At 42.3% G+C, this 26542-nt stretch overlaps 2 protein-coding genes across 7 annotated transcripts in view; both read left to right on the top strand.

Annotated features, from left to right (window-relative positions):
- The window catches only part of LOC140714034 (E3 ubiquitin-protein ligase ARIH1), a 113446-nt gene extending 106489 nt beyond the window's left edge, over positions 1–6957 (top strand). For both annotated transcript variants that reach the window (XM_073024693.1, XM_073024692.1), the window contains 2 exons: positions 3181–3293; positions 5540–6957. In XM_073024693.1, coding sequence (XP_072880794.1) covers positions 3181–3293; positions 5540–5624 — 198 coding nt within the window. In that variant the 3' untranslated portion in view covers positions 5625–6957. The remainder of the gene's footprint in view (positions 1–3180; positions 3294–5539) is intronic.
- A 1993-nt stretch (positions 6958–8950) lies between these two features.
- bbs4 (Bardet-Biedl syndrome 4) overlaps positions 8951–26542 on the top strand; it is a 125000-nt gene continuing 107408 nt past the window's right edge. Inside the window, exons 1-2 of one of the 5 annotated variants that reach the window (XM_073024686.1) lie at positions 8951–9036; positions 10941–11069. In XM_073024686.1, coding sequence (XP_072880787.1) covers positions 11046–11069 — 24 coding nt within the window. In that variant the 5' untranslated portion in view covers positions 8951–9036; positions 10941–11045. Of the gene's footprint in view, positions 9037–9075; positions 9258–9281; positions 9371–10867; positions 11070–26542 lie in introns of those variants that run through there. The other 4 variants (XM_073024687.1, XM_073024689.1, XM_073024688.1 and 1 more) reach the window with 4 other exon arrangements.

Raw genomic sequence — 26542 nt, 5'->3', positions numbered from 1 at the left:
GCAGTTTATTCCTCTTTGTAGATGTTGCCTGACCTTCAGATTTTTGCCAGCATGATCCAGGGCCTTCATGGAAACTTTGGCAACTTTCACGGGTCCATGTTGAACATTTCCAATGGATGTGAAAGGTTTTGGGTTCTGTTCTTGATGATCCCTAATGAGCAAATCATTCAGTGCTATCTGTTTATAAGAATACTGGTTGGGTAGATAGCCAGAATTATAGAGTGGGTCTGCACAAAAGCAGATCAATTCCCCTTTGCCCTTGGATCAGTTGGAAATGCCACCCCTGACAGTGCAATCTAAACTCCAACCATTTTTATATGTTCTTCCTCACATCACTTTTGTTCTTTTTACCAGCCACCTTCAACCACAAGTCACAAGTGTTTGATCCTTTTCTCTCTACATATTTGGGTTAAATGGCCTCTCTGTGCAGTAGCTATCCCATGATTCAGATGATCCTACTTTGTCTGCCACTTTCCTCACTTACCATTTACGTTAACGATTTGGATGAAGGCACAGAAAATAACATCAGCAAATTTGCTGATGATACTAAGCTGGGTGGCAGTGTGACATGTGATGAGGATGTTAGGAGAATTCCGGGTGACTTGGATAGGCTGGTTGAGTGGGCAGATACTTGGCAGATGGCGTTTAATGTGAATAAGTGTGAGGTTATCCACTTTGGGAGTAAGAACAGGAAGGCAGATTATTATCTGAACGGTGTAGAGTTGGGTAAGGGAGAAATACAAAGAGATCTCGGAGTCTTTGTTCACAGATGCCTTGTGCAGGAAGGCACAGAGTCGACTGTACTTCCTTAGAAGGTTGGCGTCATTCAATGTCTGTAGTGAGATGCTGAAGATGTTCTATAGGTCAGTTGTGGAGAGTGCCCTCTTCTTTGTGGTGGCGTGTTGGGGAGGAAGCATTAAGAAGAGGGACGCCTCACGTCTTAATAAGCTGGTAAGGAAGGCGGGCTCTGTCGTGGGCAAAGTACTGGAGAGTTTAACATCGGTAGCTGAGCGAAGGGCGCTGAGTAGGCTACGGTCAATTATGGAAAACTCTGAACATCCTCTACATAGCACCATCCAGAGACAGAGAAGCAGTTTCAGCGACAGGTTACTATCGATGCAATGCTCCTCAGACAGGATGAAGAGGTCAATACTCCCCAATGCCATTAGGCTTTACAATTCAACCGCCAGGACTTAAGAACCTTTTAAAAGCTATTATTAATGCTTTTTGAGATAGTGATTTAGATGCATATCATATTTTTTACTGAGTTAAGTATTGTATGTAATTAGTTTTGCTACAACAAGTGTATGGAACATTGGAAAAAAAGTTGAATTTCCCCATGGGGATGAATAAAGTATCTATCTATCTATCTATCTATCAGTCACTGAAGGTGAATGAGCAAGTGCAGCAGGCAGTGAAGAAGGCTAATGGAATATTGGCCTTTATTACAAAGGGAATTGAGTACAAGAGCAAGGAAATCCTCTTGCATTTGTACAGAGCCCTGGTGAGATCAGCCATGATCTCAAAATGGCGGTGCAGGCTCAAAGGGCCGAATGGTCTACTTCTGCACCTATTGTCTATTGTCAAACTGGGTGGTCCTGATTGACTTTCTAGCTTCTGCACTCTATACAAATAAGGTCATCCTCTCTAGAATCATTGTAGTAAACTCCTTCCATACCCTCCACAAAACCTTAAAAGCCTTCCTAAATGTGGCACCAACAATTGAGCACTCCTGTTTTGGCTGAACCATTGCAAAGTACATAAATGTTTGTTGTGACAACTTTATGTGTGAGTAAAACCTCAGATTCTGTATGCTTTCTCATTCTCCCCTACACATTTCAACAAAATGCCATTTGGTTTGGCATTCTACAGCAACCACCCTGATTTTGTCACTGATAGATATCGTCCTCTGTCAGTTGGACTGTGTCAAAGTTCATCTGGCAAGCACATTGTGGGTACTTCAATCAGTTGTTTCTGTAACATTGCTGTTACAGAAACAACTGATTTTAACTTTCTTTTTGTCATACTAGCATTGCAAAGGCACTGTCAAAATCCTTACCCATACTGGGTTATTTTCCATCTTCAATGTGCCTTTCAGAATTAAAATAACTTGTGTATTCTTTCAGCTCATGGACTGATTCTACAATAAATTGATCGTCTAAGACTTCTGTGACCTTCATAGTGGACCCTATCAGCTCATAGCTGGTTCAGAATCCTGCAAATCCCTATTTTTCTCAATCTATTAATTGTCTCTTGTTGAGACAGACAAAGTTAATGATTTCAGGCTGATTACTATTCATCAATTTGAAATCTTAACTGTTTCTCTCTCCAGATACTGTCCACTCTGCAATATTGTGTTTTTTGTTCTACTGGTCTGGGGAGGAAGCCTGCTGCCTCACTTTGAGATTACCAAAATGATCAGATGTTCACCTCTGATAGATTCTGAAAATTATTCCTTCAATGCCGTCGATCTGGAACTTGTAGAGATTGCTTTCAGTTCTTAGCTGATTACCAGACAGTAAAGAGGACAGCTGAATCTTATGAGTGAATCTTTTACCTTTGATTTGTATTGTAATTAATAGCGCATCCTCTGACCCAAACAATACTATTAAAAGTTAGGGAGATAAGAGACTTCAGATGCTGGAATCTGAAGCAAAACAAAACTGCTGAAGGAACTCATTGGGTCAGGCAATGTTGTGGTGGAGGAGGAATTGCTGATATTTCATGCCAAGATCCTCCATCTGGGCTCAATTAAGTTAGTTTGCATTTGTTATCTAATTGGCAGAATGTGGAATATATCATCTCCTTAAGCCCATCACTCCCACTGGGTGATGAGCTTAAGCAGCTTATTAGAGTCCTCTGTCCTGGGCTACTCTTCCTGTCCCAAGGATGAGATTTTTAGAGCTTCTGTTGGCATTTCTGTAGCTCTGGGTTTTTACGGTATGGGGTTGATAGCCCCATGCCCAACCTTATTCCTTCTGCAGCTGGGCTGTGGACATGGCTCAGATGGACTGTGTCACTGGTCACTGAATTACCTTCTGTCAATTAGCCTCATAGGCTGAGTGCCCTTTGTGGTTTAACCATTGGAGGAAATTTAATTTGGCAATTTGCTATTTAAAACCCTAGACAGAATTGGACACTTACTCAATGCAGATGTGAAATGTGTGCTTCTCTTCCCAGAACAATCAGGCAGACTTGGAGAATGCAACAGAAGTGCTGTCTGGCTATCTGGAGAGGGACATATCCCAGGATTCCTTACAGGACATCAAGCAAAAAGTACAGGACAAGTACAGGTGTGCTGACATGAGTAAAGCAACTTCTCTAATATATGTCGTCTTACCCCTCTGCCTCATTCCCCATACCAGAATACCGGTATTAGCGTGGGGCCCTGATGGAATCTACACTGTCCAGACTGTTTATGTACTTTACTGCACACAAATACACATAATTTAAATTAAAACACATCCATGTGGTTATTCTTCTTAAAGGATGAGTAGACTGATTTGGAGCTTCTATTTCTATAAAAGGGTGGGGTAGGGCCAGAGGAGAACCTTTCCCTCTCAAGATTTTTATCCCAGAAGCATATAGAGATTATTTGTGACCCACCCAGTCCATTGAAATTAGCTAAATAAAACACTACTTAGTGATATTATCCTGCAGGGTTCTTCAAGTTATAGCATGTCCTTTTGACTTTATAAATGAAAACATTTTGTCCTTTGGAAGAATTCAACATGTTGATACATTTTATGACCTGAGGACTACCTGCCAGATAATAACTTGAGTCTAATCTTGGTTCAGATGATTATTGTTCATTAGCATATGTAAAATACAATCTGCTTTTAATCATTTCACTCAAATGTTTCCAGATGCTTCAGATAAAACAAACTACTTTTAAGTGTAATAAGGGTCAGATGCACCATATTATCGTGTCAGTGAATGACCATTTGATTTGAACGGGGGCTGTGGAGTGAGGAACAATGATGCTGACAGACACTTGTGAGTTGGCTACTTGGCCAGCAAGGTGCAGGCGTCTGACAGCAGAGTTCTGTTATTACACCGTACCAGATCAGATTAGCATGAGACTCAAAGCTTCAGTTTTCAAAACTGGACAATACAGCCATGCAGATCCTGGTGAACTAATGTTTCATCTGTGGTTCTTCATCTTGTCATATATAACACATGCAATTTAAGCAGGATTTAAACAGCTCAATCCATATTTGTGCAAGTCTGATAGCAGTAAATCCTGTCCAAGGGTTTTTACAGAGTACACTACAGTGTAGAAGCTGTGTAGTTTTCCTTCTAATTTTCATGGTGTTTGTCATGATGATAGCAGTTGTAGCACTTAATCTTTTTGTGTTGTATTTTTTTCTTTTATTGGTTTCATTAGGATAACTGGGGCAACTAATATAAAGCTAATCTTTTCTCTTTAAATCTTTATGAAATCATCACATTTTAACCTGGGATAGGTCTTCCAAATATGATTAAATTGTTAATGTATGTTTTTGCCTAGTCAGTCTAACCTGTAACCTCTTGTGATTTAATCCTTGTTTATCATGTATTATTGAATATTCAATAGGAGGTACAGAGGAGACTTCCCTGGATGTTGCCTGAAATGTCTGTTTTGAAGACAAACATCATAGACTGGGTTCTTTTAGTTGAAGTAGAGGAGGCTGGGGGGGGGGGGACCTGAATGTGATGTACAAAATTAAGGGACTTAGAGTGAAAATGTTTCCCATTGCCGAGGTATCTAAAGCTAGAGGGGCATGGGGTTTAGAATGAGGTATAAAAGGTTTAGAGGGAATTGTTTGGAATATATACCCCAAGGTGTGAATTGAGCCAGAGTCTCTCTCAACATTAAACAAACATTGAGATGAGCACTTGAATCACCTAACATAGAAGTGGCTATAAATGGTTAGCATGGAGATGATGGGCTGAAGGACTGCTGTAATTACAAATTCAACATTGAGAGGGTGGTGCAAGTGTGGAACGAGTTGCCAGTGGAATTGGTGGATGTGAGTTTGATTGAAACATTTGAGAAGTTTGAATAAGTACTTGGCTGGTAGGGGAAATGGAGGGCTATAGTCCAGGTGTGGGTTGAAGGGTCTCGGCAGAATAACATTTCAGCAGGGATTAGACATGTTTTCTGTGCTGTGGTGCTTTATGACACTGACTCTCAAGTGCAGAGCAGGTAAACAATGCAATAGAAGATCATAATAAGGTAGATTGTGAGGCCAAGAGTCCATTTAATTGAGAGTCTTCTATCAGTGGGATAGATCTGAAGTTTGGGAGGATCCATATATAATCCAAAGTACTTCCTACCCTAACCCCAACTCTTACTTGTTTTATGGGACAGTTTGAAACTCTCTGTCACTTTTGCTGAATGTTTTCAGAGGTGCTGAGTTCCAAGGCTTGTATATGCAATTCATTGTGAAGAGATCTTCTTTTCCTGACCAAACAAACTTAAATTGTCACTTGAAAAGTTCAAATGCCAAGTGTCATTTCTCTAACTTTAGACTGACTGTCTGTTCCTATTATGCAGATACTGTGAGAGCCGGAGGAAGGTGTTGCTACAGCACGTGCATGAAGGCTATGAGAAAGATCTCTGGGAGTATATCGAAGACTGAGGCTCGTCTTACAATGAACTGTCAACCCGTTAGCAACAGAGTGCTGATGCAAATAAAGTGGGCAGCACAGGCCCTTGCAGACACTGCTGGAGTTCTACCCTACTTTTTGTTAATGGAAAGTTTAAGTAAATTATATTGTAATAAAAAAGTAGATAAAACCACAATGTACAACAGTATTGTAAGTGGATGAAGGGTGTGACACACTAAAAGCCCTCCAGCTTTAATCTGTAATGTTGCTACATTCTGAGAGCTGAACCATTTTCTGTTTTCTTTCATTTATTCATTCTCTGTGTGTAGTAATTGAACTGAAACTGTTTTGACCTGGCTTCTCTTTTCCAGCCAGACATTAATGTATGTAGGTTCCCTGTTTGTGAATGTTGATTGGCTAATGTAAGGCAGCGCTCTGGGGTTACCTTTGTATATGACTTTTAAAAGGAGGACACAGTATTTTTCAAATTGTATATAGCGCATATGCATGGTTGAGCGAGAGCAAGTGTGGCACGTGTTTGCATAATGTTTAATTACAAAAAATATTTATTCTTTAAAACCTTCAAGAATATGTATATTTGCTGTGCAGTTTCTTTAGGTTTGCTAACCTTTGACCTCAGCGCTGTTAGTGGAATGTGGATTGAATTTTCTGCTCTTTGTCCTTCCCCTTTTAAAATGAAAAGCAAGTTTTTACCTTGTAATTTTCCATAGTACTAGCTGTAGGCTCAAGCTGAGTCCTGGTACTTGGGTTTCCCCTTTTCAAATTGCTTTTCTACCCTGCTACAGCTGATGATGGTCACCTCCAGCTTCAGCAGACGCCCTCAGTACTTTCTATGTTCTCTGTTGCTGTATAAAAATAAAAAAATACCCGTAAAATTGTACAGATCTCGTCAGACAGTAGGAGTGGTCTAGACTGTAATATTTGGCAGAGAACAGTGTCTAGCCTGTGTCTTTCAACACTCTACCACCACCCTGGGTGATAATGGCTGCTCTCCTCGCTGTGTGTTGCTACTCCAGTGTACAGTGGTTAGGACTGAAGGATCATTGCTTGGTGGACAGCTATGTTCCCAAAATGGCAATCAAACCTAAGATACACAATGAGTAGTTGTTCTATTCTGTTCTAAGAGACTTGTCTGAGATTAAGATCTAGCCTTGGATTCCTTAACCCTATACTCGATGCTGTGGAACTTTGTTTTTGTTTCTCGTTATGTTGCACTGGGACAATGTGTTGTCAAACTCTCAAACAATGAAAGATTTGTAATGGATGAGTCCATGACAAACGTACGCCGTTGTAAAGCTTGAATACTGCAAAGCATTTACTGACGATAAAGGTTTAATTTGGGTATTCCTTGTGTGGCTTTTAGTGCTTGTGAGGTGGGGCTTATTTACTAGGGCAAAAGCACATGATCAAGCATACATGATTCAGGCACTGGCCTACAGGCATGATTGCACTAACAGGTTTATTTTTGTTCCATACATTCTTTTATAACCAGGAAGGGTGTGAATCTCTTAACTGTGGATTTGACTGGGAGTTCATAACTATACCACACTCTCCAGCATTACTGTTGTCTTTGCATTGAAAGGTTCAAGTGGGTTTTTCCAAACATCCCCCCCCCACTCTAAATTCACATCGTGCAATCACTTGGCTTTCCCTCTTGCTGCACCCGTGGCAAAAGTATTTTCAGTGTCTAGAATGCTAGCTGAGATTGTTTTGGCTGCTATTTGCATGGTTTCCCCACCTGAAGGGAAAATTAAAATCCTGTTAGAAATCAGTACTGTATATCCGCAGCAGGGCAGAAACAATGAGGTACCAGTATATGGGGACACGTTATATAAATCCAGCTGGAAACTGAAGTCACCAAACCCAGTTTCCACTTCGTGGGTTGCTTGCAAATTGAAAACTGAACAGTGTCTGAACCTGTATGCACACATTATGAATTAAGCCATGGTCACCAGTGGCACTTTCACTTGCCATCTGTAGGTATAGAAAATACCTGTACTTGTCTGCTGTGCTGTTTCCTGTTTTTTTGTGATGCTAAAATAAGTTAATCTGACGGACTTTATGTAGCGTCAGTATTCTGATGGTAGTACAACATGAAGCACAGAAGTGGCAAATAGCTGCTGGAAACCATAGAAAATTTATAACACAGTAAAGGTGCTCACCTCATTGTCTGTGCCAACAGGTTCTGAGTTGGGTGCTGGTATGCACATCTCACCTTTGAGCCTCTTCTGTCAATACAGGAGATGAACTTGGGCTTTGGGGTGGCAGGACTGGTGATGCTGCAAATCCATTTCCATTCCAACTTTTGTATGTTTCCTCTTCATTCAGGTCAGAACAGTTACTGAATGATTATCATCTGCAGTTCATATGCATCACGCAGTTCTGGGCCAAGAAATACTGTTTGAGGACATCTGGACTAGGCACCAGCACAGTGAAACTTTAAACCCAATAAATGCACTTTTGACAAATGTTTTCTAATTTTACTGAATTTGTTTCTCATTAAAATCCCCAAGCCATTGTAACTATTGTCCAAAGATGTGGAGAAGACTGGAAAGATGAAGTTACTCAAATATTCTATCTTCTGAAGAGTTTGGTTTGAGTGATGTCTGTCTTAATCCTCATTAAACTTCACCAGCAGTCTGCTGTAATGGAACACCTTTTAGACACTAAATGTAGAATGAGGGAAGTGTGACATTCACTTCAGAATCAGAATCTCGTTTAATATCACAGACTTCTATTGTGTAATTTATTGTTTTGAGGTTGTAGTATGTTGCAACACAGAATAATGCAAACTATAAATTGCGATAAATATGTGTGTGAGTATAAGAGAATTAGATAAGTAGTGCAACAAGAGGGGGGAAATGCTGAGGCAGTGTACATGGGTTCACTGTCCATTCAGAAATCTGATGGTGAGGGCAAGAAGCTGTTCCTGAAAGGTGTGTCTTTAAAGGGCTCCTGTATCACCACCTTGATGAGAAGAGGATCGTCAAAAGATTTTTAAGTAATGTCTTAGAATCAAATTGTTTTCAAATGCAGGTTGCAGAGATTGCACTATAAGTACTGGCAGTGGGTGTTTCATGTGATGGACAGTAAAAACTTGCATGGAATCAGAACTATGCAATGATTGCCATTACCCCAACAAGTAATTTTGAAGGCTAAATTCTCCCAGGTTACAGTGCTCACTGACCATTGCCCTGGAAACTGACGCATAGTACCCTCTGACTACTGGCCTGTCATGTTTACAGTGACCACCACCCTGGAGACAGGCACAGCGTGCCCACTGACCATTAGCAGCACATCCTGCCTCTCGCCTACCCGAGTCTGTTGTTATACGACGTAAAACGTGAATACGTCACAGCGGCAAGCGTTGCGAGGAAGGCCCGGATGAATATCGCGCAATGACATGGCGGCTCTAGCCAACGGGTGAGCGGGGTTCGGGAGTCGGAGGTCGGGCTTGGCCAGGCCGGGCGGTAATAGGCAGCGAGGCGGAGGTGTCCCAGCAGTGCGAGGCCGCGAGCTGTAGGGCAATTATTCGGGACGGGAGTCGCGGGACCTGGTGACGTTGCCTGGCAGCGGCTGGTTACCGGGGCAACGCTGGAGACGAGAACCTCGCGTAGCGCCTCGGGAACTTTAACATTGCCCTAGTACGGCTATCCGTTAGTTCGCATCCCCCGCCAGTACTGTGCACTTCCTCCGCCCTGTGCCCTTTATTGTTTAGGGCTTGGGTTTAAGAATGAGGGCGTGGGGGGTTGTACAGGTTGGTGAAGGAATACAGTGCACAGTTTTGATCCCTTTACCTCAGGTTGGGTGTATGTTTCTTGGCGTTTAGGAGAACGGAGGGATGCCTTATTTCAATAGCATCAGTGTTGGTCGGCAGGAAAGATGGATGGTTAGCTAGGAATCCAGCACCATTGACAAGAGGCGGAATGTAAATGTTTGTGTTGGAATGTTCGGAAAGTCTTCGACTAAGACTGTATCTTCTTTGTGATGTGCTGTTATTTGGAAGTCAAAAAGGATCAGGTGATTTGAAGCAGTTACAAGATTTTTGGTTAAGCCATCAATCATAAAGAAAATTAAACATAAATCAATCATTTTTATTATTGATCTCTTATATGATGTAAAGTTACAGCAGCAGCAGAACAGAACAAAAATCACTATAAATTGCAAAGAAAAGAAAAAAAGAGGTAATGTTCATGAACCAATCAAATATCTGATGGCGGAGGAGAAGAAGTTGTTTCCGAATCACTGGGTTTTCAGTCTTTTGTATTGTTCCTTGATGGCAGCTGTGACAAGGGGAACAGGTATGATGACCTAGATGGAGAAGGCTCTTAACGATATGTGCTACCATCTTGAGGCACCACCTCTTAAAGATGTCCTCAGTGGTAGGCAGAGTTGTGCCAACGATGGAGTCAGTTGAGTCTGTCTCCTTTTCTGATATAAACGTTTAGTTAAATCTGTAGATTATGGATTTGTGGACATGAGTGCCAGTGTAAATGCTATTTAACTATTAATTTCAATGCTGGATAGATTGAAGATTAAAAAAAATTAGCTTTATTTGTCACAAATACATCAAAACATGCACCAAAAGTTAGAGTTAGAGTTAAATCAAATCAGCGAGGATTGCGCTGGGCAGCCTGCAAGTGTTACCATGCTTCTGGCACCACCAGAGCGTGCCCACAACTCACTAACTCTAACTCTTACTTCATTGGAATGTGGGAAGAAACTGGAGCACCTGGAGGAAACTCAAGCGATTATGGGGACACTTAGAAACACCTTCCAGACAGTGGCGGAAAAGAACCCTGATTTTACAGCTGGTGCTGCAATAGCGTTACAGTAACCTCTACTCTTCTGTCCCTTTATGAGTGAAAAATTCTGTCTGGTGGCTATAGTTTTACATTGTGGTTGAGGATGTCAGAAAACCTGCAGAGACACCTGCAGCACTGAATTGAAGTTTATTTTTTCTGAAAATCTCTTATACAAAACCTCTCCTAGTGTTCTAGAGGCCTAAGCTAAAGTTAGTGTGTAGGTGAATTGATGTCCTTTGCTGTCCATTTAAAGTGGTCTTTCTTCATGCAGGTGATCAATATATATCAGTGATCTCGATCTGTTCTGTTGTTACTTATCTCACGTGCTTCAACTTGTTAACAGTTCGGCTGTTGGAAGTCCAAATAACAGCACATCAACATTTCCCTCATCTTCTGAAACCAGATGAATTAGACTCAGTTTCATATTTTTTTCTTTGTGATGACTTCAGATTCCTTGTACAGACTGAGAAGTGGGGACAGGAAATGGATGCCACCACTGTCAATGTATTTTTTGACTAACAGGGAATGTTGAATGACTGGAAGCCTGTGAGTGGACTGTACTTGTTCTCTGTGGATGTTGGTGCTCATTTTCATCTGTTCCTTTGACTACTGCTCTCTCGCAACAGAATGGCAGATTTGGAGAAAGAACCGGTGAGTAGCAAAAAATCTTAAAGAATAATCGTTCTTTCTTGGTAATTTCAAAGTCAAAGTCAGGGTTTATTGTTGCATATGTAATGGTGCAGTGGAAAGCTTGATAGCACAGAGCATCATATAAGCTCCATTCACACCAGAGAAGCAAGAAGGCTGCGAGTGGAACGGCTAAGGATTTCCGGAGCGAAGGCATTTTACCACTCAGGGTAAAGAGAGGCAAGACTGCGCAGGTGCGTGACGTCAGCCAGTAGAGCAGGAAAAGTTTAGAAGGATGACTGCCATATCCAGCAGGCAGCGGAGTGAGAGGATTGTAGCAATGGGCTTAGGCGGTAACGGGACGAGGTGAGGTAGGTTTACCTGTGTTAATTGTGGAAAGGAAGTATGTGTGTGAGGCTGGTGTTCTGTGCTCGGTGTCAGATGTGGGAAGTCCTGGAGTTGCCCGACCTCCCGGATGGCCACATCTGCACCCAGTGTGTCAAGCTACAGCTCCTAAGGGACAGCGTTAGGGAACTGGAGTTGCAGCTCAGTGACCTTCGTCTGGTCAGAGAGAACAAGGAGGTGATAGAGAGGAGTTATAAGCAGGTGGTCACACCGGGGCCATGGGAGACAAACAAGTGGGTAACAGTCAGGAGAGGGAAGGGGAAGGGTCAGGTACTAGAGAGTACCCCTGTGGCTGTACCCCTTGACAATAAGTACTCCTGTTTGAGTACTATTGGGGGGGGGGAGGGAACAGCCTACCCAGGGGAAGCGGCAGTGGCCATGCCTCTGGCACAGAGTCTGGCCCTGTGACTCAGAAGGGTAGGGAAAGGAAGAGGAAGGCAGTAGTGATAGGGGGCTCTATAGTTAGGGGGTCAGATAGGCGATTCTGTGGACACAGGAAAGAAACTCGGATGGTAGTTTGCCTTCCAGGTGCCAGGGTCCGGGGATGTTTCAGATCACGTCCACTATATCCTGCAGTGGGAGGGAGAACAGCCAGAGGTTGTGGTGCATATTGGTACCAATGACATAGGTAGGAAACGGGAAGAGGTCTTGAAAACAGGCTACAGGGAGTTAGGAAGGAAGTTGAGAAGCAGGACCACAAAGTAGTAATCTTGGGATTACTACCTGTGCCACGTGACAGTGAGTATAGGAATAGAGTGAGGTGGAGGATAAATGCGTGGCTGAGGGATTGGAGCAGGGGTCGGATTCAGATTTCTGGATCATTGGGACCTCTTTCTGGGCAGGTGTGACCTGTACAAAAAGGACGGGTTGCACTTGAATCCCAGGGGGACCAATATCTTGGCGGGGAGGTTTGCTAAGGCTACTGGGGAGAGTTTAAACAAAGACTGTTGGGGAGTGGGAGCCAAACTGAAGAGACTGGGGAAGAGGCGGTTGAGCTTAGAGTGTGGATCAGTACTTGGAGCTATGATGAGGTGGCCATTACAGAGACTTGGATGGCTCAGGGACAGGAAAAGTTACTTCAAGTGCCGGGTTTAGATGTTTCAGAAAGGACAGGGAGGGAGGCAAAAGAGGTGGGGGGCGCAGCACTGTTGATCAGAGATAGTGTCACGGCTACAGAAAAGGTGGACGTCATGGAGGGATTGTCTACGGAGTCTCTGTGGGTGAAGGTTAGGAACAGGAAGGGGTCAATAACTCTACTGGCTGTTTTTTATAGGCCGCCCAATAGTAACAGGGATATCGAGGAGCAGATAGGGAAACAGATCCTGGAAAGGTGTAATAACAACAGGGTTGTCGTGGTGGGAGATTTTAATTTCCCTAATATCGATAGGCATCTCCCTAGAGCAAGGGGCTTAGATGGGGTGGAGTTTGTTAGGTGCGTTCAGGGCACAATATGTAGATAAGCCGACAAGAGGAGAGGCTGTACTTGATCTGGTATTGGGAAATGAACTTGGTCAGTTGTCAGGTCTCTCAGTGGGAGAGCATTTTGGAGATAGTGATCACAATTTTATCTCCTTTACCACCCAGCATGGAGAGGGATACAAACAGACAAGTTAGGGAAACATTTAATTGGAGTAAGGCGAAATATGAGGCTATCAGGTAGGAACTTGGAAGCATAAATTGAAAACAGATGATCTCAGGGAAACGTACGGAAAAAATGTGGCAAATGTTCAGGGGATATTTGCATGGGGTTCTGAGCAGGTACATTCCAATGAGACATGGAAAGGTTGGTAGGTACAAGATATGTGGTGTACAAAGGCAGTTGTAAATCTAGTCAAGAAGGAAAGAGCGTACGAGAGGTTCAAAAAACTAGGTAATGGTAGGAATCTAGAAGATTATAAGGCTAGCAGGAAAGCGCTTAAGAATGAAATTAGGAGAACCAAAAGGGGCCATGAGAAGGCCTTGGTGGGCAGGATTAAGGAAAACGCCAAGGCATTCTACAAGTATGTGAAGAGCAAGAGGATAAGACGTGAAAGAATAGGACAAATCTAGTGTGACAGTGGGAAAGTGTGTATGGAACCGGAGGAAATAGCATAGGCACTTAATGAATACTTTCCTTCAGTATTCACTACAGAAAAGGATCTTGGTGATTGTAGTGATGACTTGCAGCGGACTGAAAAGCTTGAGCATGTACATGAAAGTGGATGTGCTGGAGATTTTGGAAAGCATCAAGTTGGATAAGTCACTGGGACCAGATGAGATGTACCCCAGGCTACTGTGGGAGGTGAGGGAGGAGATTGCTGAGCCTCTGGTGATGATCTTTGCAGCTTCAATGGGGATGGGAGGATTGGAGGGTAGGAGATATTGTTCCCTTGTTCAAGAAAGGGAGCAGAGATAGCCCAGGAAATTATAGATCAGTGAGTCTTGCTTCAGTTGATGGAGAAGATCCTGAGAGGAATAATATAATTAAAAATAGTCAGCCTGGCTTTGTCAAAGGCAGGTCATGCCTGACGAGCCTGATTGAATTTTTTAAAGATGTTGCTAAATACATTGATGAAGGTAGAGCAGTAGATGTAGTGTATATGGATTTCAACAAGTCATTCGATAATGTTGGAAAAAGAGAGAGAGAGATACTGCTTCTACCTCTTCCAACGATTCTGAGTGAGGCACAGAGTGATATGTATTTACTGACAATTACCTTTATTGTTCAAACTAACAAGTATGTGAATACATACACTGAATACCTTGTGCGCACACCTGCTAAGTATCCCTAACTCTCCTGGATAGTCAAAGAATAGCAAAGGTATTACCCGGGCGGAGGAATTTACACTGGCCAGGCACTCCTTGTTCCTTGTGGTCCCGATTCACTCTCCACGTGCTTCACGCAGGGTTCTTCCCGCTTGTATCTACGATGGTTATTCTTCGAAGTTACCGCCCCTGGCACATACAAAACATCCACTTTTATATCCATTGCTTTCAAATTCAAATGTCGCATTCCCGTGTCATTGGCCGCAGGTCATGTGTCTGGCCTTTAACACCTGGTCATTGACTCTGGTCCAAGCCAGCATCCATCTATTGTCCTCTTCCCATCAAGGGACAGTTGCTGACTCTTGGCTCTTTGTTCTCAGTCAGCAATGAGCTTGTATCACCTCAGCCATTCACAATCCTGCATGTTATAGCCAACCAAAGAACACCTCACAAATAACTCCTTATTTGGAAATGACCTCCAGTCCAGCAGATTACCTGAAGAGTCTTTGTGCCTTCTTTAAAACACTGATCAAGTCCAGCATGTCAAGCTCACAAAATGGAGAATCGAGTGTCTTCACAAAATGGCAGCCTCCATCCCCCAAGCACACGGCAAGAACAAAGACTGCTTCCACTGTCCTTGATTAATTTGAATTCACTGATTTGAAGATTGTCATTCTTTCTGGCCAACATATCCCTCCTCTTGATCCAAAGATTTATCTTAGGATCACTATCCTCCTCTATTCTATTGACCATCCACTGGATTGCCATGGATCCCCAGCAGGTGTACTGCACTTACATTATAACTTTTACTTACTAAATTCATACAATTTTTATACTGGCCATCTTTTTTCAGTAGTGCAGAATCATTCCCCTCTACCTTTTGCATAATTTCAGCCTTCCATCTTCTGAGTTGATACACATTAAATAATACAATCATCAGTGTACAAAAAATTATTACTGCAGCATGTGAGATTATCCTCACCCATGGATGTATTTGAACATTTGATCCCCAATTCCAAAATTTATCCCAGAAGTCTAAGTCACTCAACATTTCATTTGCCTTCTCAGCATGGGTCTTAATAACTTTTGAATGTTCAGACCACTGATGAATTATTTCCTTTGCCTCCTCCACCACTCGTGTCCAGTCTGCAGTCAAATGAGGAATCGGTGGCAACTCAGTTACAACATAGTCCCACAAATATCGATCTGTATCAGTTCGTTGGATTGAAAGACTTTCCTCCACTACCTTCTCCACTGCTGGTTTAGGCAAAGTTTGTCCTCCAATAGTCAAATTTAAAGTGACATCCTCAATTGCGACATTGTGATTTTCCAAAGGACACTCTTTCCATCCCTTGGTATAACTCGTAGCTGATGTTGCTATATAATATGTTTGTCCCACCAGTGCATACTGCAGAAAAGAATCATTACCCACAGGCAAAATAGACAATGAGCAATTTTCATAAGTATTAAATCCACAATCCACAAGTTTTTGTCTAGTCATCTCTTCTGGACAAGCCCAGTGATTTCCCCCCTCAATGACATTTCGATAAATCTATTCCTTTTGTGATACCATTCATAACAATAGCATGTTTTGGTGGGTTGCTTAAGGATATCCAAGTATTCTCATGATATTTACCTACATTGTGAACCCTTTTCAAGGAGTAAGTTAAATTATTTCCATGATGGGGAATGTGGAATACTGCACCCACATAAAACCTCCCTTTATCATCACAAGTACCCAGTACCCTATGGAATATTTAATGTTTTATTCACACACGTCAAACCATCTACCCCAGCATAATACAAATTCGAGTCTTCCATTTCTTCCACATGTGCCCGTATTACCCGTATCCGTTGAGAAAAGTTTCTTTTGATCACCGAATAGTCTTCATATAACGATGTTGCTGTTGACAAGTTCATTGGCAGTAATGTTTCGGAAGCACAACCAATCATGACCCCAGTCATGGTCAATTCCATCACCATAAAATGCATTATTCTCTTCATATTGAATTATATCTGTAAGTACACAAAGGGTAATATCTGCTCTTATTTCCAGTTTCAATCTTGAATTACTTTAAATCCATGTTTTCTGTCTGGTTTTCCAACCCATGCAGTCTAGACGCCCAATCATCTTTGGACTCAAGTCGTCCATCTTTTCTCACCCAATTTCGTTTCAAGACAGGGGAGGCAGCAACCAATGTATTTCTCCTTCTTATTTTATTTACACATTTCCCGTTTTTCAAACTGAGAAAATGGAAAAACTCCTCCTTGGTCAGATCTGTTGCCATCTTCTTGGAATAACTATTCCAAATTCAGATCTTCCAAATCAGAACTATTGTGTACATCAATTGTCAAGTCTCCAAAATGGGGACTATCATGTACATCAATTGTTACATGTCGATGATGATAATTTTCCTGTTTCTCCCCCTCAATTTCAACTGGTTGATGTGGTACCATCCACTTTTATCTGGAGAAGTTAGCACCCTGTATACTGATGGACTTGCTTTGTCTATGATTTCATAGGGCCCTGCAAACCTTGGATTTAAAAATGAAGTGGGTTGTTGTATTCTAATCATCACTCTTTGTCCAGGGCTTAATTCTATCGGACTGACTTTTGAGTCAAAGTAGGCTTTACTCTGCTGCTTCTCCTTTCCTATTTGATGAGCTGCCACATAATTGGCCTCTTTCACTGTCTCTACCAACTGTTGAACCCACTTTTCTGACACAATCCCATCTATTTCAGGTTCTGACAAATCTAACCCTAACAACTCCTCTAACCCTTTCATGTTTCTTCCAGTCATGAGTTTATAAGGGGTGTAACCTGTTGAAGATGCCACTGTATTCCTTATTACCATCAACACATAAGGCAGAACTGCTTGTCATGTTGTTCAATGTTCATGTTTTTTAAAGTTCGGTTCATTCTTTCCACAATTCCACTAGACTGTGGTCTATAGGGTATATGAAATCTCTGCTTAATTCCTAAAAGTGCCATGGCATCTTGCATTATCTGGGCTGTAAAATGTGTGCCTCTATCTGACTCTGTACTCTGAGGTAATCGCCAACGAGTAAAAACCCTTTCCAATAAGATTTTTGCAGTAGCTTTGGCTGTGTTAGTCTTAGTTGGGAAAGCTTCCACCCACTTGGTGAAAGTGTCTACTACTACAAGGATATATTTGTACCCTCCTGTGGTTGGTGGCAAGGGTCCAACATAATCTATCTGCAAATTAGTCCAAGGTCCTTCCACTGGTCTGGTATGTCGGAGGGCTCCTTTCTTTACATTTCCGTCAGGATTATATTGTGCACAAATCAAACAATTCTTGACATAGTGTTCCACATCCTCCTTCATCCTAGGCCACCAACACACCTCCTTGATTTTTTCCAGGGTTCTTTCAGCTCCCAGGTGTCCCCATAAATCATGGTACCAGTGGATCATCTGATTTCTTCCTAACTCTGGAACCACAAACTTTCCTTCATATAGGACTACTCCATCTTTAACATGTACACCCTTGTATTCTTCATACATTTCTGACCTAACTCCTATTATTTCTTTTAATTCTTTACCCTTCTTCTGCTCCTCAGATAAATCCATAACCTTAATCTGTTGTTCCTTCTGCCTTCCTATCTCCCCAATCTGTGGTTGCCATTCCTGCCCATTTAAAGCACCTTGCTTGCTAACTCATCAGCCTTCTTATTCCCCTCAGGGGACAATTTAGAGTGAGCTTTCACCTTTACAACTCTGTATTCTTTCCCCTTTGCTTCTTCAAATATATATTGCAGCAGAGCAGCAGATGGAAGGGGCTTTCTGTCAGCTGAAACAAACCCTTTTGCTTCCCACAGAGGCAAATGTTCTGTAAGGTTGTTACAAACACACATACTATCAGAGTGTATGACTGATCCAGGTGGAAAATATTCTGGGTGGCTAACCACGTATGCTACAGCTGCCAATTCTGCTGCTTGTGCACTCATGGTTTTGGGTAGCTTTAAAGCTATACTATACCTTTCCTGTCCCTGTTCATCCTCTACGTAAATGCCACACCCAGTTCTCCTTTCACCATCCTGTACTGATGAGGAGCCATCCACAAAAATTTTAAAATAGGGTTTTCCCTTCTCCTTTGTGTCTTTGGTCTCAAGCATTATTTTGTCTGATTTGTCTCTACCCCCTCCTGTTTGTTTTGATACAAATGGTCCCTTGGGATCATTTGCTATCAGAACCTGACACTCATGTTCACCACCTTGGTACACCAGGTTGTCAGCTAACATAGTGGTGGCACTTACTCGTTTTACAGTTATATTTCTCCCTTGCAACAGCAATGTCCACCTGGCAATCCTGTTTTGGCTTACTGAGCCATCTTTAATTCTTCCATCTAACAGTAATTGTATGGGGGTATGTTCTGTCAATATCGTAAGTGGATTAAGTCCCACTATGTAGTTGAAATGTTATACTGCCCTGAAAACCGCTAACAAGTGTTTTTCACATACAGTATACCCCTGTTCTACTGGTGAGAGTATGTGTGATGCATACACTACTGGTCTTAACTTCCCATGCGTCTCCTGTAATAGGACTGCTGAGAGGGTGGTCTCAGTCGTAGCCACCTCCAATGAGAATGGTTCATTCGGATTTGGGGTTTTCAAAGCAGGCGCCATGGCCAGTGCTTGCTTCAGAGCTGTGATGGCCTGGGTGTGTTCTGATTTCCATTCCCATGCCACTTTCTTTTTCAGTAATTCCATTAAAGGAGCAGGCTGCCTTAGTGGAAAATCCATCAATGTGATCCCTACAGTAGCCTATTAGCCCCAGGAAGGACCTCAGCCCTTTCACATCTTGAGGAATAGGCAGTTTCATAACCGACTCTACTCTTCGTTTATCAATTTCTCTTTTTCCCGGTGTCAAGGTCATTCCCAAATAACAAACTTCTTGTTTCATCACCTGTGCTTTTTTAGGATTTACCTTTAGTCCCAATGCATGCAATAATTGCAACAGTTCTGTCAATAGCTGATAACGTTCCTGTTTAGTTTCCATCTGCAGGAGTAAATCATCTATGTATTGGACCAAGTATTCAGGCTTTGAGAACCTCTTTAAGCCTTCCTTTAAATGCTGGTGAAATATAGATGTGGTAGGGCAGTCCATGTATATTGCTGTCCCTGAAAGGTAAATGCAAACTTGTATTGACTCTTTCTAATGGGATAGACCAAAATCCATTGTTTATATCTAAAACTGTAAACCATTCTGCTTTTTCATTCTGTTTGACTGCTGTTTCTGGGTTAGTTGCTACAGTTGGGGCTGTTAAAGGGGTTACTTTATTCAGCTCTCGATAGTCTATTGTCAATCTCCACCTACCATCTGGTTTCCTCACTGGCCATATGGGTATTAGTTGATGCTACTGGCCTCAGTACCCTTGTTGTACCAAACTCTGTATTACCTTACCCACATCTTCCTCAGCTTTCTTTGGAAATCCATATTGCTTCTGTGGTTTGGGGTCTGCACCTTGTATGCACACACTGCCAGCCATCTTTCCGCAGTCATGCTTGTACTGTGCAAATGCCCCTAAGTTTTGTGTAATGATTTGTTGTATCACGTGATCACTGCTCATCTCCTCTGGTTTTATCCACATTTCCCCCATGGTGCACATTCTATCCTGATATTCACCTACTGGAATTTGTCTGTGACATGTATCATTCATACCGGTTGGCATTCGCCAAATCATACAGTTAACTGGATCAAAACAAAGTCCCGCTTTGGCCATGTAATCACTCCCCAGTATATGTTCCTGCTCCCCGGGTAATTCAACTAGCACTATGGAATGTTCTAATGCTATGTCTCCTATTCTAAATCAAGTCCAGCATGTCAAGCTCACAAAATGGAGAATCGAGTGTCTTCACAAAATGGCAGCCTCCATCCCCCAAGCACACGGCAAGAACAAAGACTGCTTCCACTGTCCTTGATTCATTTGAATTCACTGATTTGAAGATTATCAGTCTTTCTGGCCAAGAATAAGGTACCCCATGCAAGGCTTATTGAGAAAGTAAGGAGGCATAAGATCCAAGGGGCGTTGCTTTGTGGATCCAGAACTGGCTTGCCCACAAAAGGCAAAGAGTGGTTGTAGACGGGTCATATTCTGCATGGAGGTCGGTGACCAGTGTTGTGACTCAGGGATCTGTTCTGGGACCCTTACTCTTTGTGATTTTTATAAATGACTTGGATGGGGAAGTGGAGGGATGGGTTAATAAGTTTGCTGATGGCACAAAAGTTGGGGGTGTTGTGGATAGTGCACAGGGCTGTCAGAGGTTACAGCAGGACATCGATAGGATGCAAAACTGGGCTGAGAAATGGCAGATGGAATTCAACCCAGATAAGTTGTGAGGTGGTTCATCTTGGTAGGTCAAATATGATGGCAGAATATAGTATTAATGGTAAGACTCTTGGCACTGTGGAGGATCAGAGGGATCTTGGGGCCCAAGTCCATAGGATGCTCAAAGCAGCTGCACAGGTTGACTCTGTGGTTAAGAAGGCATACTGTGTCTTGGCCTGCATCAATCGTGGAATTGAATTTAGGAGCCGAGAGATAATGTTGCAGCTCTTGAGGACCCTGGTCAGACCCTACTTGGAGTACTGTGCTCAGTTCTGGTCGCCTCACTACAGGAAGGATGTGGAAACGATAGAAAGGGTGCAGAGGAGATTTAAAAGATGTTGCCTGGATTGGGGTGCATGCCTTATGAAAACAGGCTGAGTTTACTCGGCCTTTTCTCCTTGAAACGAAGGAGGATGAGAGGTGACCTGATAGAGGTGTATAAGATGATGAGGGGCATTGATCATGTGGATAGTCAGAGGCTTTTTCCCAGGGCTGAAATGGCTAGCATGAGACGGCACTGTTTTAAGGCACTTGGAAGTAGGTACAGAGGAGATGTCGGAGTAAGTTTTATACACAGAGAGTGGTGAGTGCATGGAATGGGCTACCGGCAACGGTGGTGGAGGCGGATATGATAGGGTCTTTTAGGAGACTTTTGTATAGGTACATGGAGCTTAGAAAAATAGAGGGCTAAAGGTAACCATAGTAATTTCTAAGGTAGGGATATGTTTGGTACAACTTTGTCGGCCGAAGGGCCTGTATTGTGCTGTAAGTTTTCTATGTTTCTTTGTTTCAAAAACAAATCAGAAAGGACTCAAAAGGCAAGGCATGAACACAGTATTCTGTAGAAGCTGGAAGTTCAGATCAACACACACACGTATCTCGACACAAAACATCAACTATTTATTCATCACTATAGATGCTACCTGACCTGCTGAGTTTCTCCAACATTTTGTTTGTGTTACTGAAAAGCAAGGTTCATATTCAGTGTAAAGTGCAAGACTGAAGTGGTGATTAGGGTATTGTGAATTGATTCAAAATCCATCTAGTTGGAGGAAAGTAGCTGTTGTTGAACACAGATTCTACAGGTGCTGTAAATCCAGAATAATACACACAATATGCTGGAGGAACTCAGCAGGTCAAGCAGAAACCATGGAGAATAATAAAGAGTCGACGTTTCAAGTAGAAGCTATTCATTAGGACTGAAATGGAAGGGGGAAAATGCCAAAATAAGGTGGGGGGAGGGGAGGAGTACAAACAGGCAGCTGATAGGTGAGACTGGGTGAGGGAAAGGTGAGGGAGATGAAGTGATAAGTTGAGAGATGATAGGTGGAAAGGTAAAGGGCTGAAGAAGGAGGAATTTTAAAACAGAGAAGAGTAGATCGTGGAAGGAGGAGGAGCACAGAGGGAGGTCATAGACAGGTGATGAGAAGAGGTAAAACGGGAGCCACAACGGGGCATGAAAAAAGAAGGGTGTGGGGGAGAAATTACGAGAAGTAACAGAAATCAATGTACATGTCATCTGGTTGTGAAGGCTCATAGATCCCTTAAAGTTGCCATGCAAGTTGTAAAGTTATTAAGAAGGCTTGTGGTGTTTTGGCCTTCATTAGTTGGATGATTGAGTCAAGATTTATAAGGTAATGTTGCAGCTCCTTAAAATTCTAGTTAGATCACACTTGGAGTATCATGTTTAGTTCTAGTCGTCTCATTATAGGTACAAACGTAGGATGTGGAAGCTTGAGAGGGTGCAGATGAGATTTACCAGGATTCTGGATTAGTGAACATGTTTAATGAGGAAAATTTAAGCAAGCTAGGGCTTTTCTCTTTGGAATGAAGGCGAGTAAGAGGCGATTTGATTAAGGTGTATAAAATTATAACCTGTTGGTAAGAGATAGAATTACAGTCGGCCCTCCTTATCCGCGGATTCAACCAACTGCGGATTGGGAAAACCCGGAAGTTATCTCTCCAGCACTTGTTGTTTGAGCATGTACAGACTATTTTTTCTTGTCATTATTCCCTAAACAATACAGTATAACAACTATTTATATTGTATTAGGTATTATAAGTAATCTAGAGATTATTTAAAAGTACAGGCAGTCCCCGGGTTATGAATGAGTTCTGTTTCTGAGTCTGTCTTTAAGTTGGATTTGAAGTCGGAACAGATATTATTTAGCGTCAGTTAGTAAAACATTTTTCTTAGTATATAGTATATATTTTATCTTTCTATGCATATAAAACTTAAGAAACATATGTATTTCAATAATTAAACCACTGTGTTGCTAGGTAATAATTGTAGCTTTCAACGTGGCAGGGCCTTTAACATGCTCCGTTAAAATTGTTCCGATCGTTGACTGACTGTAGCCTAACGCTTTTCCAATGACCGATGGCGTTTCACCTCTTTCTGATTGCTTTATTACTTCCACCTTATTTTCAATTGTGATCGTGATTATTTTCATGAATAGAAACATTGCCAATTCAGAGCTGCGCCAGGTCGCCGCACTGAGACAGGTTAAATAAGGGACTTGAGCATCCGTGATTTTTGGTATACGCGGGAGGGGGGTCCCGGAACCAATCCCCTGCGGATAAGGAGGGCCGACTGTATATCTTTATAAAGAGGTGACATAGGATCAGAAAATGTTGAATCTTTGTGGGTGGGTTCAGAAATTGCAAGGATGAAAAAAACATTATAGGAATCATATGTAGGGTTCCAAATAGTAGCCAAGATGTGGGTTTAAGATTGCAAAGGGAGGTGGAAAAGGCATGTAATAAGAGTAATGACACAATTGTAGTGTATTCAATATGCAAGGGGATTGGCAAAATCAAGTTGGTGTTGGATCACAAGAGAGGGAATTTATTGAATACAGGTAGTTCCTGAGTTACGAACATCTGACTTATGGACCGAGGAAGGAGAATGCCATCTGCCATTTTAAGTCAGATCGCGAGGCTGTCCACCATTTTAAATTGGATCACGATGCCGTCCGCCATTTTAAGTCGTTGCAGTTGACACTGTGTTGCGTGTGTAACTTTGTATTTGGCTTAAATTTTTCTGAGCAAGATTCACCCTGACCCCCCCCCCCCCCCACCGTTCTGGTCGGCTGGAGGCGCAGTGAGATCAGCGCCGGGCTCGAGAACGGAGGTTCCCGAGTTTGATCCAGTGACAGACCGCTCCCGTGCCGGGTTGATGTCGAGCTCGCAACTCGACCTCGTAAAAAAAAACTGCCACCTCCAGTTTAAATTCCCATGCGGAATATTGTGGAGGATCAAATACCCAAACCCAGCACAGCCTCCACTTGTCACATTTAACCTGTCTCAGTGTGGTGGACTTTAGAACCTGGGGAATTCAGTGCGGTGGTCCTTAGGACCCGGCGGAGCTCGGGACCCGCTGCCTGCAGTGTTTCTGTTCCGTTGAAGGGAAGCGATCGCGATTGAAAATAAAGTGGAAATAATAAAGCATTTGGAAAGAGGTGAAATGCCATCAGTCATTGGAAAAGTATTAGGCTACAGTCGGTCAACGATCAGAACAATTTTAAAGGATAAAGTGAGAATAATGGAGCATGTGAAAGGCCCTGCCCTGATGAAAGCTACAATTATTACTAAGCAACGCAGTGGTTTAATTATTGGAATACATATATTTCTCAAGTGTTTTATATGCATAGAAAGGTTAAATATATACTATATACTAAGACAAACGTTTGACTAACTGACTCTAAATAATGCCGGATGTACTTATTACAACTTAAGTACAAATCCACTTAAAGACGAGATGGCTTCTTAGAACAGCTTGTGCTTGACCCTACTTGGGGAAAGGCTATCTTAGACTGGGTGTTGTCTTATAACCCAGATCTTATTAGGGAGCTTAACGTAAAGGAACCCTTAGGAGGCAATGATCATAATATGATTGACTTCACACTGATATTTGAGAGGGAGAAGCACGTCAGATGTATCAGTATCACAAAGGAATAAAAGGAATTACAGAAAAATGAGAGAGGAGCTTGCCCAGGTGGATTGGAGGAGGATACTGGTGGGGATAACGACAGAGCAGAGATGGCTTAAGTTTCTGGGAATAGTTCACAATGCGCAGGATAGATATGTCCCACAGAGGAAGAAGTTCTCAAATGGCAGGGGTAGGCAACCATGGCTGACAAAGGAAGTTGGGGACTGCATAAATGCCAAGGAAAGGGCATGTAAGGTAGGAAAAGTGAGTGGGAAGTTGAATGATTGGGAAGCTTTTAAAATCCAACAAAATGCAACTAAAAAAGCTGTAAGAAGGGAAAAGGAAATAGGAGAGCAGACTAGCCAGTAATATAAAGCAGATACCAAAAGATTTTTCAGTTATATAAAGAGTAAAAAAGGGAGGTGAGAGTTGATATTGGACCACTGGAAAGTGATGCTGGTGAGGTAGTAATGGGAGACAAAGAAATGGCAGATGAACTTAATGGGTACTTTACATCTGTCTTCACTGTTGAAGACACTAGCAGTGTGCCAGAGGTCTGTGAGTGTCAGGGAGCAGGAGTGAGTGCAATTGCTATCACAAAGGAAAAAAATGCTAGGCAAACTCAAAGGTCTTTCGGTGGATAAGTCACCTGGACCAGGTGGACTACGTCACATAGTCCTGAGAGGTTGCTGCAGAGATAACAGATGCATTGGTCATGATCTTTCAAGAATCTCATGGTCCCGGAGGAGTGAAAGATTGCAAATGTCACTCCGCTATTTAGGAGAGGGAGGAAGGCAAAATAAAGGAAATTATAAGCCACTCAGTGGCTGGGAAAGTGTTGGAGTCTATTATTAAGGATGAGGTTTAGAGGTACAGTACTTGTAGACTAATGATAAAATAAGTCAAAGTCAGCATGGTTTCTGTAAAGGGAAATCTTGCCTGACAAATCTGTTAAAGTTCTTTGAAGAAGTAACTAGCAGGATGGCCAAAGAAGAGGCAGTGGAGGTCATTTACTTGGATTTTCAGAAGGTATTTGATAAGGTGCCACACGTAAGGCTGCTAGACAAGATAAAGTCCTACGGTGTTACAGGAGAGATTCTGACATGGAAAGCAGATGGCTGACAGGCAGGAGACAGCAACTGGGAAAAAAATTTACCTTTTTTGGTTGGCTGCCAGTAACTAGTGGTGTTTCTCAGGGATCAGTATTGTGATCGTTACTTTTCACATTGTATGTCAATGATTTAGATAACGGAATTGATGGCTTTGTGGCAAAGTTTGTGGATACTACGAAAATAGGTGAAGAGGTAGGTAGTGGTGAAGAAGCAATGCGATAGGAGCAGGATTTAGACAAATTGGAAGCATGGGCAAAAAAGTGGCAGATGGGATACAATGTTGGAAGATGTATGATAATGCATTTTGGTCAAAGGAACAATAGTGTGGACTACTATCTAAATGGGGAGAGCTTCAAACATCAGCGGTGTAGAGGGAACATAGGGGTCCTCAGGCAAGACTCTCAGAAGTTTAATTTACAGGTTGAGTCTGTGGTAAAGAAGGCAAATGCAATGTTGGCATTTATTTCAAGGGGGATAGAATGTGCAAGTAAGGAGATAATGCTGAGCATTTATAAGACACTTTGTCAGGCAGCACTTGGAGTATTGTCAACAGTTTTGGGCCCCATATCTCAGAAAGAATGTATTGTTGTTGGAGAGAGTCCAGAGGAGATTCATGAGGATGATTCTGAGAATGAAGGGGTTAACATGTGAGGAGTGTTTTGGCAGCTTTGGGCCTGTATTCACTGGAATTTAGAAGAATGCGGGGGATCTCATTGAAACCTCTCGAATGTTGAAAGGACTAGATAAGGTAGATGTGGAGAGGATGTTTCCTATGGTTGGGGTATCCAGAACTAGAGGGCACAACCTCAAAACTGAGGGATGACCCTTCAAAACAGAGGTAAGGAGTAATTTTTTAAGCCTGATAGTATATCTGTGGAATAATCTGCCACAGACTGCAGCGGAGGCCAAGTCCATGGGTATACTTAAGGTGGAAGTTGATCATTTGGTCAGGACTTC

Source organism: Hemitrygon akajei, chromosome 21, assembly GCF_048418815.1.
Source record: "Hemitrygon akajei chromosome 21, sHemAka1.3, whole genome shotgun sequence".
NCBI lineage: Eukaryota > Metazoa > Chordata > Chondrichthyes > Myliobatiformes > Dasyatidae > Hemitrygon > Hemitrygon akajei.
This window is presented reverse-complemented; position numbering and strand designations above follow the sequence as displayed.